Source organism: Mizuhopecten yessoensis, unplaced genomic scaffold (assembly GCF_002113885.1).
Source record: "Mizuhopecten yessoensis strain PY_sf001 unplaced genomic scaffold, ASM211388v2 scaffold716119, whole genome shotgun sequence".
NCBI classification, from domain to species: Eukaryota; Metazoa; Mollusca; class Bivalvia; order Pectinida; family Pectinidae; genus Mizuhopecten; species Mizuhopecten yessoensis.
Genome location: NW_018479957.1, coordinates 59,278 through 77,365, shown reverse-complemented (window position 1 = coordinate 77,365; position 18,088 = coordinate 59,278). Strand labels below are relative to the sequence as shown.

Here is an 18,088-nt window from a genome sequence, read left to right as displayed (position 1 = left end):
TTATTTGACATGTCGTCAGAAACTGAGGAACCGTGGATGCGAGAAGCGTGAAACTGATAGCGTTTGAAGTGAGTGATCTGGCGACGGAGCACAGGTTCGTTACAAATGTCTGAAATGTTTATGTGTGCTGTGACTCATATCAGGAGGGATGTAACATATGTGTCAGTAGGTCTATAGAATATATGTATTTCAGACATTTGTAACGACCCCCTGTTGATCAGTGCAGTGTAACAGACGATATTTCTGATGAATTGCATGAGGGTTAAATTGTTTTCATTGCCGGCATTGGTGATTTCAACCGATGTGCATTTTGTACGATATTGCAGACATTGGTCTTCTTTTCGTTGTAATAAAAGTGTTTTTTTATTTTATTTTTTATTTTGCACATAAGTTTACAATGACATTGTCAAATCTCACAATGCCCAGCGATACTTTAAACAGCCGTCATGTTTATTTATATTGGATATTGTAGTTCCGGTCAGTGTTGTATTAATACGCTAAGAATTGTGTTTCGTGATGCATGTTAATTAAAGTCTCATCAACGACACAGCTTTCAAAGAGGCTATATAGTGACAATCCCATGCAAATGTAACTATATACAATTTGTTCAGACGTGATTAAATAATGTGTCGCCCTTTCACATGTTAAAGGTAACGCTCTCTTACGTTCCCTGTGCATCTGTTTACGTCATAACGAAATCGATGGCACTCGACTTGATATTTCATTGGTCTGATCAATCGCTATGCTGATACCTGTCCTTTGAAGATTGCTGAATAGCGATACCTGGCTTCCTACCCAATCAATGTTACCGTTATGGTGCCGCGCTGTTCTTTTGATATATATATATATATCAAAGGATCAAACTAGTCTATTTGTATCATCCACAAGATGGCGCGTTCACAGCTTTTTATTTCGTCAAGGCATATTCCCGGGGTGCAGAGAGCGAAGAAGAGCGTTAATGTCTTACCATTACTTCGCACGACCATATGCAACACTCTCATACATGTACTTGCATACCTTGGCGGAAGAATCGGACCTTTCGTCAATCATGTCAGAACAGTGCCTTTATGATTGACAGAATATGTCGATTTCTACAGATGGGAGACAAGTATTGTGTTGTGCCTGATAGAAAAACCTATATCTTACAATCAGTTTGTCAAGGGGTTTTGACGTAAAATAGCCTATACGTGTACTACAATTGTTTCAGTAAAATCTTAAGTGCTGTAACTTGTTTAATGAAACTTGATATAAGATTTACTAGTTCAGCTGAACTATTCATCATTATAAATGGCCAGCCAAGAACATCTCCTAGACAAAACATCTCGAAGAAAAAACATCTCCTAGAAAAAACATCTCCTGACATCAACATGTTACGACAGTTTCGAATCACATTATATTATCGCTACCGTGTTAAATGTTTGCTTTTATTTGTAGCTAATGATGCAACAAAACATACAAATAAAATTATACTCACTATTTTATTGTCTTCAACACTGCAAGTTATATTCCCGACTGCGTGTATTGACTATATTCCGTCTTTGCGTATTGCAGAGTTATCTTCTCTTGGGAGCAGGTATTGATTGTTACGTCACTTGTTTGTGAGTGTAACGTCATCAATTTTTGAGAAAACGACGTAATTTTCTCGCACAAACCATTGACGCAACAATCAATACCTGCTCCCAAGAGAAGATAACTCTGCAATACGCAAAGACGGAATAGGTCAAACAACGCATTGAATTCATATGATCGTTTACAGTATGGTGGAATAAACAATTAAGTGACGTATTCTATCATTTATACTTTTTTGAAATGATTTCTGTGCAATCAATATATAAATATTTACACCCGATCGAACTTAACAGTGAGATATGATATTTTCTACGACTGATTTATTTTTACGTTTTTTAGGCATCATAATCTTATCTATTTTTAGTTTGTGTATCAACTTTTGTGAATGTCTATTTTAGTGTTATTTGTCCTTTTAATGACTTACATTGTCAGTGTGACTTACATCAATACAAAGCAAAAATGAATCGTTCATATTTAAGTCAACAATATATACAGCTTTCTACTCATATCTTGTATTTATATATCAAAACAATAGTACAATATCATTATATACTGAAACATCAATTCTACAAAAACACACATACAATATATCTGAAACTTAATTGAGTCTAGATAATTAAAAACATGTCAGCATCGTCAATATGTAATAGTGTCTGATGTAACACAGCCGTCAGTAGATGAAAGTTTACCAATAGCCTTTGATGATGACTTTGCTTACGTCTCGAGTCCGATTTATCCCAACATGTTAGCCAGGACGTAAACTAGCTGTCTACATCTTCGATTCTAAAATAGAGAACCTCCGGTAATTAGTCCATCTCGCTGTAATCATGGTGTCTTCTCTACTACACTGCCTATGTAATCTCTTTCCCTCATTTGTCAGCTTTTCTCAGAAACGACGTCGCATACTTCCCTTATCAATCTTGCCGAACGGATAGTGAACAACGTTATGAGAATAACGCAACAACCTTAAACATAAGTTCATGCTTTATTTCATCATCTAATTGTGTACATATGGAAAGTCTGTAAATTGTAAACATTTGTAATGCTTTTTTCCGTTTCGATATTTTATTGCATTGGCTTTTTCCTCGGGTAGTGCAGGAGTCGCATAGTAACTAAGGTCATATGGAGACGGTTGCCTAGGAACACAATGTCAATAGGAAAGAATAGGTGAGATATATTCAATGGCTAATAAAGCACACAAAATTACACTGTTTAAGGTCAGCATTGATTATAAGGATTTTGTCTATTTTGTAATACACGTTCATGTCATTTCAATATAGTTCATTGACAAGAATGGTAAATTGTCAAAGGGAGTTGGCAACAAGCACAGCCTTTGTAAGCACTCTCCATATAAATAATATACAGGTAGCATCACATGTACCTATGATTGTATTCAAATTATGAATTTAGGTAGCAAATTAAATAGTGGTCAGTGTACCAAATTATTAAAATTGAAATGAAAATTACAATAAGCATATAAACATAAATCAGCATCTCCAGCATATCAAATTAGCATAAACAATATATATTCTTTGAATTAAATTATTATTATTTTCTCAATAGGATATTCTGAACAAGCCAGATGGCATAGTGTGTAGGCCGTACAGCCTTTGGTTACACTTAGACCTACTACAAATGGCCACTGGCTTGCAGATTAAATACTGAAGTAGACTTACACAAAAAGTTTTTTTTTTTGTATTTTCAATTTAATATATAACAAAACATATTGTTTTATTATATAGTAATTTCAGTGGTACTATTAAAGACTGTTGGAGTTTTTCACCTACCTTGGTTATAACACAATCATGACTAAAAGGTTTGCTTTTCATAAATACAAGAAATCTGATCAGCAACTAGAATATATATAAAAGAGGAAAAGAGGGATCTTCCATATATACATCCCGAGGCATAACAGTTATAAACGTATACGGTACAGATTAATCCGAATATTCAAAAATTGCATTAGTTAAAGTATTGTTAAAATCATTACAGTTTTGATATCAGGTCATTCCTAGCAAATCAAGACCAATTAGTGCGTTATTCATACTATCGAAATTAGCGTTATCATATTTTCTTTTCGTATGAATTATGTTCAAAACCCAATAAGACACATTGGTATGAATGTGAGAGTGATCATTGCAGAGTGGTGCATTTACATATACCTAATTAATATTTTTCATTATTTGTAAAACAAAGACAGTAGATGTAGCATTCTCAGAGTAATCCGTGTTGGTTCATGTATAAGTCTAATTAGTTCATATTTTGATAACAGTCTTGAGGGATTGGGGTAAGGCTTATTGATTTACATATTAACATACAATATATATATATATATCCCGTTATCATTATATCAATATATATCCTGTTATTGTTATATCAAGGGAGGAATCTATAGCTTTTACCAACGTGTATTCTAATTTTGCCAGTAGTCTGTGCTAGCGTCTGGTGGTCAAGTACAATAGTACTTTGTGATTATCATTTGAAGAAATATCTAGCCATATTAATTTAATTTTATCTATTTCGAAGGTCTGGAGGTATTTTAAAAAAGATATACCCTATACAGTCAATAATTATACAAACCCCACCACCCCCCACCCCCACCCCAACCCCCCATACTATTTTATTTATCGGTTCTGACAGGTTTGCTAGGATGAGATACTATTACAATATCACAATCAGTTACAGTACGTACTTAAACGTGACCCTGTGTTGCAAATAATGTCGTTTGATTTGAGTTCTGTCTCCTCAAGATCAGCTTTATTCCTTAATAATCCGACATTTAAATGAACAATATCAATATTTGATAAAGGGACAGGATTTAATTCAATATACAATGCTAGATGAAGTTAAATTTAAAGTATGGTCTTCAGGAAAGAAATGTTATTTAATATCTTGCACATCCCTGCTCAGATATATATATATATACATATGTATATTAATTACATCTGGTATGAATTTCTACATAACATTTTATTCATGAATTCAAGTATATCAATAAGATGTGCAAAAGATGTATCCAACACTGTATGTAACTGATGATATTCCTACCCATTATCAACCGGAAACACTGTAGGGCCGAGACACATCGATCATTAACACAAGCACATAGTATATACCTGGTATGGGTCTTCAGATACATAGAGGTTACACAACGAGTGGTTGTTGAATATGGTATTTATTTCACTCGAGTTAGTTAATTTTCAAAAGTTACAAAAGACACAAGCTTAATCGAGTGTATTTCTGTAACTTTTTGAAAATAAACTAACGAGGGTGAAATAAATACCATACTCAACAACCACGAGTCGTGTGATCTGTTCCTACCACAATCCTCATGATCAATCGGAAATAACATGAACACATGTGTTTATTGACAAGGCTGGCGTAGTGATATGACCCATATGTAAAAAGTCACTCATTAGTATTCAAAATGACTGTTTTTTTTACAAATTTGATAATTGACAAAACAAATGTTTCGGCAACAACTTCATGAACAAATACATTAGGTGAACGACTTTTAATATTGAGAGTAGCCGTATTGCATTAATTTATATAAATTAACCACGGACTATATGCGCGTAAGCATATCGTACGAAGTCTGCCTCCTGCCAAGTGATGAAGAAGAACTTATCGCTGTCAATGTCCAAAACCATAGGCCTACGTTTCTTCGTGACGGTTTTATGGTTGACGTTTATAGTGAAAGTTCAGCGAAAGTCAGACCGTCCAAATAGCGATAACGGGACGTTGGGAGAACGAAATATTTTCCGACACTGTGACAGATTTTGTTTTGGTGTCATGACCTAGACACGCGACGGTGTGACGTCGAAACGATATCAAGCGTCTGTAGCAATTTTGCCTGAAACTAGCGATCAAATCTTTAAGTATCATCTTCTTTTAATATTACCTTAATAACCCCCTTTTCCGCATAACCTCACAAAGTCACCAACATTTGTCAGATGTTGATAGCAGACGACGTAAACAAAACAGTATGTGGCAAAAAGCGCGTGGAAAAAGTCGTCCCGGTCAAAGTGCATCGTGTCGACCAATCAAAACTCTTGAAGGTCATATACCACGTGTGGTATATAACTTATATTTATCTAACAGTCAGCGTGTTTATATAATGATCTGAGAGTGGAATAACACAGCGATTGTGGTAGAAAATCACTTAATCACAATAGCGACAACAATATATCCCCATACCAAAGTATAGAAGAGGCTTAAAATCAAACACTAGTTACAAACACATGGGATCACCTTTGTTAGCGAAATGTATACCGATCTAGAGGGGTTTCGAATAATGGTTCGATTTCAAGCATTAGCCGAGGTGAGATCATTCACAATAATACACAAAGAAAACACATATAAGCTTTATTATACCGTTTAAAGTAAGTATAATAAGACACCTTTAGTGTATTTTTAATAACTTTTTTTTAAGTATTTATTGTTGTACGGTGGGGAGGGGTTATACAATGTAAGAACAAGTCTTTAAGTCTTTTATGAAAATGGTTGCCTAGGGAAACCATGCAAATAGGAAAAGGTAGGTGAAACATTTGCACTGGCAAATACAAAAAAACATAACCACAGTGTTTAAGGTTCAGACATGATTATGAGGATTTTGTCAATGTGTCCTAGAAATTTCGGAATTCACGTTCTTTCCCGGACGTGACCAAATGCCACATGCGGAGAAGAACAATATCGGGCTTCCTTAGCACCTGCCTCTGATTGTCGGTGTCTTTCAGTTTGTGTTCGTGTGTCCTCGGTTACGCTGGCAGACTGTTTGTATTGATTTCTAGTCATGACGTTGTCCTTGCGTGTTGAAGTTTGTTATATGTTATTGTTTTATTTCACTCTACTCAAAAGAAGTAATATACATATCAAATTTTAAATGATTGACCATGAATTAACTATTTCTATCAAGCTCTTGAACAAAATATAGTTAAAGAATAAATCGACGATGCTGGTGATACTCGGGGCTACTTTACAAAGTCCCACTACATTACCCTAGTAAATCCGTATTTGTTCACGATTGCGTGCGAAATCTTACCCACTTGCATTTCCAGAACAGTTAAAATATATTTTTGTAATAACAAAATCAGACAAAGCCTACAATAGTTTGTCCCCGGGTTCACAAAACAATATGCAAAACATGCATAGCTATATGATTTATTTATTTTTAAATCAAGACATGAAGAAGAGTGGTTCAGATCACATTCAAGTACATATATATGTACAGTGTATTATGGACATGCCGAATGACACTAGGATACCAGTAGTCACTAGGCACGGTAGTATAGGGGTACTCATTTACAGCTGAGTAGACTGGAACAAGCGGAGTAGAGTATCTTGCTCAAAGATACAACAGAGTACAAAATTCAACTTTCTTGTCTTGCTTCAGACTAACCATTCACTGTCAAAGCTTTTATGATCGCATTCGCCAATTATCAGCAATATCATCTAACAGCATTGCACATTTATTTACACAATTTTCAATACAATTGATATTTGCATTGAAGAAAAATATGATGCAATGTTTTATAACCAATTCGTTTACTAGTGGTGTATTTGTATCTTTTAAACATTTTAACCTTTTAGTTCAAGTTTGACGGATGCTTTTTTGTGAACTTCTATTTATAGTGTTCGGCTGTAAAACAATACAAAACAAAAGCCTCACTTATTGAGTTAAAGTATTCGCCATAAGGTATCATTTATATGCGCTAATAAATTTTGTTAAGGCAAGGATATCATACATCACACGAGTCGTTTGATGGCAAGACACATTACTCTATCGTCTTTTAGGCGAAGTGCTGCATTTCAAATCGAACAAAGGAGTAATAATGTGCATTCCGTAATGGTCTTACTTGAACAATAGTAAATCAGCACTGATAATTGTAAACCTCAGCGGTCATATAAAGCTAGGGAAATATTCGAAATGACTTCGATCGCGAAATAATTCTGCATTTACGACTCAAGATTTAGGCATTTCCGCTTGCTGGTATTTATATAACGGTCTCATGAATTATGAATACTGTCTTCAAACTTAAATTATCAACTATGCGCTGTTATTAAGACGCAAAACCTTGACCAAGCATTTAAACATATGACGTGTGACGTCGCACAACAACATGAAGTTAGAGTTGGTTGATTTTCTAGCTTTAGAAACCTTCTTACAACTGAGGCCATTTAAGGATATGCATCCGTCTGTTATATGTACGCGTACGCTTGCACACTGGAGGCGACATGTAAGGGTGATTACCTTCTTGCGATAGCGCGGATCTAATGCCAACTTCAGAGTGCTACCTTTTTGAAATATCATTCCATAGGAACCCTCTACTTAAGACTTTGCAAGGCTCTACCTAGAAAGTTTAAGCCAAACTTCCTCTAGCAGAGCTAGTAGGAAGTGACTTCAACGGTTCACCACTGTAAACACTATTCCCATTTTCTACTACTTTTTTACTTCCATTTCTCTTGTCGCAACTTTTGGATCGAAGGACGATCGCACACGACGAAAATATACTTTTATAATTAGTGCGTCTTTTGGTAATAAGCTTTAAGTCTAAAACGTTGGGGAATAGGTTAAAATACCACAGGTCGACGTTCATGACATTCAGATAGAATACATCAGATGTCGTTCAACTTACAGTCTAGCCAACTTATTGGTGCGAGAGTAAACAACGAAAACCAACTCGATATGCCCTATTTTTATCTCTGGTATTGTCCCCAGCAGGTTAGACGACTAATTGATCTTCTCGGTGTCGTAGGCACGGCATTTTTTTAAAAAATAATGGCTAATGTATTTCTGGTAAGGGCCTTCTCTTCCACTCATCTCTTAAGAGTTTTTTCCACGTGTCAAGAGTCTCCCTTGACATATATGCACTGATGGTTTACTTACATCCAAGCAAACGCAGGTCATATAGGACCAAACAGCTTTTAACAATTTTAGATTAAAACTGTTTCCGTTCGGTATTAATCCTGTTATCGACATGACGTTTATATGTGTCCTTCAAAATGTGTCTGTGTGGGATTGAATATCGTCGCAGCAACTAAATTTTTTTGATTGGTTTAGTTTTCTTTGACTAAGCTCCTTTTAGAGCTATGACCATTGAAGGACGTGTCTTCATGTTTGTAGTTAATATGTATAATGTGTGCCTGAGGCAATATGTTGGTGTATTTGCCTCCTTAACGTGGACCTGATGCCAACTTCATAGTTCTACAATATACGTCACTGAAATACTATGCCGAAGGGACACAATGGGTCACTAGGCATATTCTACTTATAACGAGTTAATCAGTTGTTGCAAATACCGTAAAAGCTAAAGTTGCAACAGGAAATAACAACAACATTTAATAAGGACATCAGTATGTCCCGGTCTGAAAACAGACAACATTTCCTTCTCCACTTGGGCGATAGTTTAACCCTATGGCCAAAACTACTCTAACTAATAAAGAGGCAAATACACCACCATACCGCCCCTACATATATATCACAATCATAGGGGCACTAACGTAAATCACCTGAGCGGTTAACAGGATGCTAAACCTGATAAAACCAAAATAACGAATGCAAATATTCAGCAGGCCTATGGGAACCTCACATTTGTGATTTTCAAATTAGTTTTAACACCATCAGCAGGCCTTAAAATAAAGTTCGAATGTCCCTCGGATTTATTTCCTGATCCTATGTTTCTTGGCATGAAAGGAGTCTTATTATGTAATAACTGAAATATTTGTGATCCATTATAATGTACGAACACTTTCACTATTTTCCCTTTATTCCGATCTCATACTCTGACCCTATAATGTGTATTATGTCACTGTTTCCATGAATGTAAACGTTAGTTCAGTCAACACAGAGATGTCACCTGATACTTCGAACAATCATTTTACATAAAAGGACCGGTGACCACGACAAGGTATATAAAGCTAAACGAAGACACACTTACTGACAACTGACCAGTTTACAAACTAGCATACCTCTCACAGTCCTACGCAATACTTGTTATATATTAAAGCGTCGAATCATTAGGCAGAAGCAATATAAACGTACGTGTCTTCCCTATATGGCCCCCGGAATTAAAGCATTGTTCGCTCGTTATATGTCTGAAAAGAGACCTGTCCGATCGATGATACAGATTGATGTACAGAGCTTGGTACTTGACAGTTAAGGGAATTGATTTCTCTGCAAGAGTGCAAGATCCAGACAGAAATTGGCTAACTCCACAGTCAAAATTTCTTTTAAGAGACATATATCAAAGATGATCAGTTTAAACTTGACTGTTTTGATTTCGGCATGCATTCTTTATATTCTGAATATTTACATGAATCATATCTGTTCAAACACTAACCCCTTTTTATTTATTTGACAGACAATAATGTTAATGCAATGAAGTTTATTAAAATTTAAGATTTTTTTCAGACTCCCTGTTATAGTAAAACGTTCCTTTGTGGTATTTAAGTCTGGAATCAGTATGCATTTTGGCTACTAATGGCAAAGCCGTAAATGTATCCACGTAAAAGCGGCAGGGAAGCTCTATACACACATATTACCACTTAAATCAAGTATCACGCACGTACAAATGAGGAAACGATTGGTACCAAAAGCGTTTTCTCGTATTCTATGAACAACAACAAAAATGTAGATATCCATATCGAAAATAATAGAAAGTAAATCACTGCTGCTGCACATGACCGGAACACCGAAAGCCATAATAGTGAGTACAATTCACCTTGGAGGGTTCATTATCTTTATAAAGGTAATCAACACCAAACAGGTTATTTTGAGCTATACGCGACCTGTAATATTTGAAAAATGACATTTATTGAGCGAAAACGAAAAAAGACTATCTTTTTTATTCAGAAAATATCATTGAAGCTGCATTTTATAACAGCTAGTGTGTCCCTGCAGGTAAGGCGTAATAATTGTACCTGCTTCCCCCATTGCATGGTCGTGAGAGGCGACTAAATATGGGATCTTATCTTTTCTCTTCTTTCTAAACAACTTTCTTCTTCCTAATGTTTCCCTTGACGATGTCTCACTTTTGGCCTTTAGTTGAGCGTTCGCCCCTGTGAGGAAGGCTTAAGGTCCCCTCCGAGACCTGACAGAGACTGTAAAAAACAGTAGTCTCTATTCCTGCTTAACGCTCAGCAACTTAGGAGTGTGACGACTAGTTCGCCCGTTGTCAGTATAATGTGACCGGGAGGGTGTCCTGCTGGGTGTCTTTGGCAGTATGTTTCAGTGAGGTAACACTATACATCAGTTCCGCGCTATTACAAGGAGACGAACATATCGCAGCATCCCAAAACACACACGCATACACTACACTCATGCATATTGCACACAGGGTAGGCTGTCTTTATTAAATGGCCATACATGTAGCTTTTGATAGGTGTTTAAACAATACTTAACCAAACCAAACCATAACAGCTAATGTTATCCCTTGTTACACAAATGATATGAGTTGTGTTAATACAAGCGGCGTGACCATAAACATTGTCGCAATATGTGGTCCATACTCCATACCCGTGTCAGTGACGCGTGTGACAATAATTGCCTCTACCATAGTCCCAATCAACATGTTAATTAACAATCAGCCAAGCCATACACGTTTTAACCATGACGTTGACGTCGCCGCTGATAAAGCTAGGGTCTGACGTAAGGACGCCGTGTCTTTAAAACCATCCTTTCGCAATCGATTTCCTACTGTTCCCCAATTCGAATGGCATGCATTGTTGCCAATCACGATAGTTGCCTTTTCAGTTTTCGTTTGAACACGGTTCCGGAGATCTATATCTTTGGACACAAAATAAATATCGGTATATACTTAACAATAAATAACAACTGCATACGTTTGCAGTACGACAAGTATTTTACAATATAAAAGACGAGCCATATACTCTTGTTGCTATATATATGCATACTCGTATTATGAAGAGAATTACACCGTTTAATAAATACAATATATTGAGTATACAATCGCTAGACATTAGGTGATGCGTCAATCGTAGACAAACTTAACAATTGCGTGTGGTATATGCTATAGACGTCATAAATCTGTTATAGAATGTACTGTTGCAGTCATTTAGCTTCTGCATTTCTTGGTAAAGCGTTCTTAAACAACGCATCGCTAGAAATACAAATCCACTGCTGCTACACGTATAAAGAATGTAATAAAAAATCAATGATTGCTCTGATTACTGTTTTAGTTGATGGATGGACACTTATCGTATAATTTGTATTCTGTTAATGCTTTTATCTTTTATGAATATAGCCGCGAGAGTGATTATGAGTCGTTTTGTGTAAATTGAAGTTTCCATCTTTGACTGATCACGTCCACGAAGAAAATAACTGATTTTTTTATGAAGCATATACAATGATTATATCATTAGTAACAACGACCTTGCCCTATGCCATATTACGACAATATTCTCTAAGTTCCAGAATCGGTCGAGAAATTCGGCCACTGGATTGGTAGTAAGTGGTCAAATGAACGTAGTAACGAAGGAAAATACTAAAATATAATGAAATTCGGTACTATTCCGTGTGTCAGGGGTATAACAATATGTACATTATGTGGCGGAGCGTCAGCAAAACGAGAGAACGCTGGTAAATACATGGAACCTCGAAACAATAGAACATCAAGTCAATATAAACAGAAAACATCAGAAACCTAATCGGCATTCCATCAAAAGTACAAGTACATATATGAAGCCATACACTGAAACCAGGAGACGATCCTTATCATCTTATCAGCACAGGACACCTGTCATTATATTTTGTGTTAGAATTTTCTTGTAGCTTCTTATTGGTAACACAGATGTCTTTAGGTGAACAACTTAATCACGAGGACACTGGAAATTTCATGATTGTAAATCAAGTCATGACAAATTGTTAAGTTCTGCCTTTTACCCAAATTTACAGCTGAAGCATTTATAGTTGGTCTAGCAAATTGGATGAAATTGAACTTCTCTGGTCTGACTCATTGTCACTACTACAAATTATTAAAAATCAGAACTTTAACAACATTCTCATACAAAACATCGCGCCTGTGTTGACAGAAATGTGGTGTTATGCCACCTGATCTTGTTTTTTGATTCCTGGTCATTTCGGAATAAATGACGATTAGAGGTAGCTTAAGCGCCTTCATTAGCAGCACTTTACCTACTACCGAAAGATAAACTGCCTTATTTTGATTGTAAACCTCCCTTAGCAATTTTTATTAAAATAAATTTGCAAAATTATCAGTCTGAAGAAATAAACAATTCAACCTAATGTGGGTTCATGTGCAACATGTAGGGCAGACCGCAGAGAGGAAGTTGTCCTCTCGCGACAGCACATAGACAATACCATATATCATAAATTGTTACATTTAACAAAACAGCAAAGCCTTATTGTCAAGAATGTGATCTACCATTTGCGGTCAAACATTTTATGATTGAATGCGCTGATTTGTGGTTGTGCACAACTTGTTCGACAATTGTCAATATAATGTGACCGGGCGGAATGCTGTGCTGGGTGCCTTCGACATGGTATTTCAGTGATATAGCACTATAAAGTCGGCATCAGATCCGCGCTATCACAATCATTAAACCAAACCAAATCAAACAAATACGTGACACATCCTTTATTTTACCGTCTATGTTAAGTTTGTTTCATACAATATCTGTGCAGTTAATGTGTTACCATGTACATTAATTCGATCTTTACAATGATATATGAACTATTTCTCAACAATTCGTTGGCTGTTGATATATCCTTTACATAATTTATTTTCATAGTTTGTTTAAGTAAGATGTATTCATTTTTGTGAATATTCTTCTTTTAAAGTATGTTTGGCCCTAAATGATTCACATTGTCGATGGGCCGTTAAACAATACAAAAGCAAATAAAAAACACATAGATGCAGGGCTAAAACTGCATTGGTACATGTAGCTTGATTGACTTATATTCTTCCTTCGTGTTTTAACTGTAACTTTTATGTCTCCTATAATCCCTATTGATTAATCGTAAACAATTCGTAAAACAAAACTAGTTGTAGTTTTAATTACACCGAAGTCGTTCATTTCGTACGGTACTTCTCTTATAAGGAGAGAACATGGATAAATAAAAGCGGGAGTACACTTTCTATTGCCTTCCCGAACAAGTAATCACTTGTGCGGTTAATGTCGTACAGCATTTACAAGTAAGAATTTACAGTGTACATCAAGAAGAGCTGTATTATTTAATGAAAGGTAAGTTGCCAGATACCGCAATTAAAGATGAAAACCATAAACGTTCAAATCGCCCGATGAAGCCATGTGACGCAAGAAATTCAAATATAAGCCACTTATGCAGATCAAGATCAAAGTAAGGATATACATGCTTCAGAATGGTATTTCAGTGGGGTAGCACTATAAAGTTGGTATCACAACGGGGCAAACACACCAACATACCTTGTATCCGGCACACTTACACGCATGCCCGCATACATAACACAAATGGAAACACGTCCTCAAATGACCTACGGTGTCAATAGGACGTTAAATGAAATTAAACCAAACCAAACCAACTGCATTATTCGTAACGAGCGACTTATATGAGACTCCCTACTGAATTTCGTTTGGTTTTATGTTGTTTAACGTCCTATCAATTTATATTTAGGGACGTGCCTCCATATGTGTTGTCAATGCGTGCTTGCGTGTGTTTATGTGCAGGAGGCGGGGTTGTGTTGGTGTTTTTGCCTCGATGCTGATCTGATGCCGACTTTATAATGCTATCTTACTGAAATACGTGGGACTAGCTGATGATTCGCTATAAGATAAATCATAAAGGACAGTTAAAAATTGTAACATATCGTTATAAATGTATCATGTTGATGTGTTGTTTAGGATAAGGTTAGGTGCATATAATTCCTGAAAACGTGTCAGCATAACTGCGCAATGTGTTTTGTCGCAAGATTCAATTTTGTACATCCGTCTGATTTATTCAGTTTGGCATAGCGTGTGCAATCGATGTGTATTGATTGTTGTTTTATTTTTAAATTGCAATTTTGGTATACAGGATATTTTCAATTATTAAGAAAAAGAAATAAAATAACAACCTTTCTTTTGTTAAATTACAAAAGAAACCCGTATGAAACGTTAAATGACAATAACCGGCAGCAGCTGATGGATTCTATTAAAACTGAAATTATCTTGCCTTCATGTGATGGGTTGGGAGTCTATGTTCCGTTATAAAAATGTAGATTTCCATTATTTATGGCATTAATGATACACTGTTCATTTAATTCTCACCGATGCAAATAAATAATAATAAACGAATCGTAATCAGGCTTAAGCTCTTGACGCGTTATTCTTGGATTTTTTCTTGAAAGCAATAAATCGTTGATGTGTGTCTCCTCTCCTACATTCAGTTGGATATCTACATGGTGTCGTCGTATGAAAGCAGTTAGTGCCTTTGAATGTGTGCAGGATTTGGTAGATTATAAAATGAGATTTAAAACAACTTTACACATCCATGCCCCTAAAATTATTACTTAAATGCGTTTAAACAACAATTTCTCATAATGCATGGAATTTCAACTCAGTTTACACGCTGTTTATAGACTTGCGTTATATTCCAAGAACCTAAATACACAAATGATATAATGGTATTCAGTTCATCGATTTTTAACACGTTAAGGTCAGACATGTCCGCCACCGTAAAATGTTCAATGACATATGAGTGACATTTGGAAGTAATAAGATATATAAACATGTTATGGAAAAGTAGACGGATTAACGTTTTGAGTCATTTAGGGCCAACCAACACAAGAAATAGTCAGTCACAAAAAGAAATTCATCAAACTGAAACCAAAAGGTTAAAAAGTCTGAATGAGCGAAAGAAAACATTAAACGCAAACGAATGGGTTGTAAATTATTACAATATATCTTACTCTACAGCTAAATTCAATATAAATAGTTATAGCCTATACTATGTCGCGAAAAAGAAATAGTAGCGAAGTGAGAAAAGAATATCGATCCTAAGAGTTACAATGGGGAAACCAGATCAATGTTGTTTTTTTCAATATAACACAAGCAGAAGACACAGAAGAAAATTGCCAGATTCTGCAGAGAAAATAGTTGCCTCTTACGAAATGCAGCAGGAAACAAAAGGCCTGTTTTCGATAACCTGCACAGGTTGAGTGTCTAGGGAGATAGCACCGAAAGAAAAGAGGAAGAAAGCGAGTAAAGAAAATATTAAGATTCAAAATGTAACAACGTGTGTAGCAGATCGATTTATATTTTTCGGGTGTATGTTAAGTGCTGCTTATTCAGCTCTATATATTATATGACTCGACAAGGTTTGTTGGTACATTTGGCTCCTTGTGGTAGCGCAGATCGGATGCCGACTTTCAAGTGCTAACTTACCGAAATACTGAACATTAAAATTCCGATAATAAGATGTTCTTTATTAGAATATCTCTCTTAAAGTGTAATGTATTGTGATACCGTAGCCCTGACACCGAATCAGAACACAAAACATTTCTTTTTCGGGTTTTTTCTTTTATTCAAAGCCGGATCTTACATTTTCTTATTACGAATCGTCAACATAAATAACCAGAACAATTAAAAGAAGATTATTTGCATTTCAGCCTTATGTTGTTGATTCGTTATAAGTTGAGTAGACCGTAGACAGGAAGTTGTCCCCTCGCGACAAAAGGAAGATCAATCTTTTGTCAGGCTTGTGATCAACCATTCATATGAAAGCAATTAATGATACAATGCGCTGATTTCATACAAATGCGTGATAAATGTTATAGCATACCGGCTACAAAAAGTAACTAAAGATATATAATTCAATTCACACTCAACAGATCTTTACAGTATAATAGGATATGATGTATTTTACATCAAATTTGTGTGTCATTGATACATTTTGTTTTCCATATTTCACACATTTTAACATATCTATTTTCAGTCGGACGCACTCTTTTTGATAAACCTTTTTTTTTAACAGCGTTGTTCGGTCATAAATGATTAACTGTTGATGGGTAAAACTGAGCCGAGAAAATTTAAGATACGGACAAAAAAATAGCTGAAACATATCATAACGACTATATTTATTCGGTTTTTATATAAGTTTTTTTACTTCCAATGTATATCTTGCTATACATTTTGTAACACATCAGGTTTTTTGGTGTTTTTTTTCACCATTGGACCCTATTTTATTTGTTCATGGGCTGTGTCGATTGTATCGCAGAACGATACCAGCGAGAACGTCTATGACCCTACTGTCCCCAATTGGCCAACAAATCCTTAATGCAAAGAGTAAACAAAAATATTTAAAAAGAAAAGAATATAATCGGACACACAGTAGAATGTCAGTTACGAAAACGTGTAGGCAGACTATCAGCTGAAATTTGAATGTCGTTGCAAAATGTTTAATTCAACGCCAATGCAGATAATCCGCATTGCTTTTGACTTATCTTGGCTGCAATGTATTGATCAATCATGTTTTTCATTAATTTGCATTTTGCAGGAAACACACTCGAGTCATATGGAGACGCAAACAAGCTTCATGTTTCTGACGATAGGGGTAGTTCCTATACTTGTTTCGACAATAGCTTTCCTGCCAAAGTCAAGGATTCCGTGGCCACTTCCGGCTAGTTACGGAAAACGTGGCGAAGTATGGAAAGAGTCGTCTGGATCAAGGAGAGCGGCAAACGGACAAGGTAGTTGTTACACCTGCTGCGAGTTATATAAATGAAAACCAACCTCAGCATCCGCGATATGCCGTTTAATTGGTGGTCTCCTTTTTCTCAACCAAGTTCATTTTCGTCACCATACGGCTTTCATATTTGTATTTTTCTGCCATTATACAGTTGTGGGATCGCACAACGTTACACGATGTGCGGTGTGCGCACGATGTGTGCACGGTGTGTGAACGATGTGTGCACGAAGTGCGAACAATAAAAAATTGAATGATCCTTGCTTGCACACATTTGTGCGGACGATCGACGAACGTTGTGCGATAACAATTGCAGTTGATGTACATTGAGGAATGGCTCAACAATAAATATGATTTCGTGTTTAAACATATACACTTGATTTTTAAATATGTTTCTATAGTCAAGCTACATCTATAAGCTTATCTTTCTGTCTTTACTTTCTTAAATTTAGAAATGTTGATTTCGGTGTTGTTTAAAGAACCTTAATCGACACCTGTAAAATTGACCGGAGTTTTACCTGGCCTTTGTCTGACACATAGAGCTGATATGTGATACCGTATGACCGTTATGAAAACACAACTGGACGATTACTCTTTGTTATTTGCATTCGCTTTGGTTTTCACACCTTGGCGAGTTACGTAAGTGCCCCGGGCGGGGGAAAACTACGGTCCAGGTTCAAAGTGACTATGTTTACTTGTGTTGCCGAGACTGTGTTGTAAATTTACACGTGTCGATAAAGGTCGTTTAAACACCCCACAAAACACCATTTCTAAATTTAGGCTTATAGATGTAGCTAGAGTATAGAAACATACTAAAACATTCTAATTTTATGTTCAAAC

General features: G+C 35.9%; 1 protein-coding gene across 1 annotated transcript in view; it reads left to right on the top strand.

Moving 5' to 3' along the window:
* LOC110441753 (solute carrier family 43 member 3-like) overlaps positions 1 to 18,088 on the top strand; it is a 48,503-nt gene that overhangs the window by 29,972 nt on the left and 443 nt on the right. Inside the window, exon 4 of the mRNA XM_021484997.1 lies at positions 17,060 to 17,252. Within this exon, the coding sequence (XP_021340672.1) occupies positions 17,060 to 17,252 (193 nt within the window). The remainder of the gene's footprint in view (positions 1 to 17,059; positions 17,253 to 18,088) is intronic.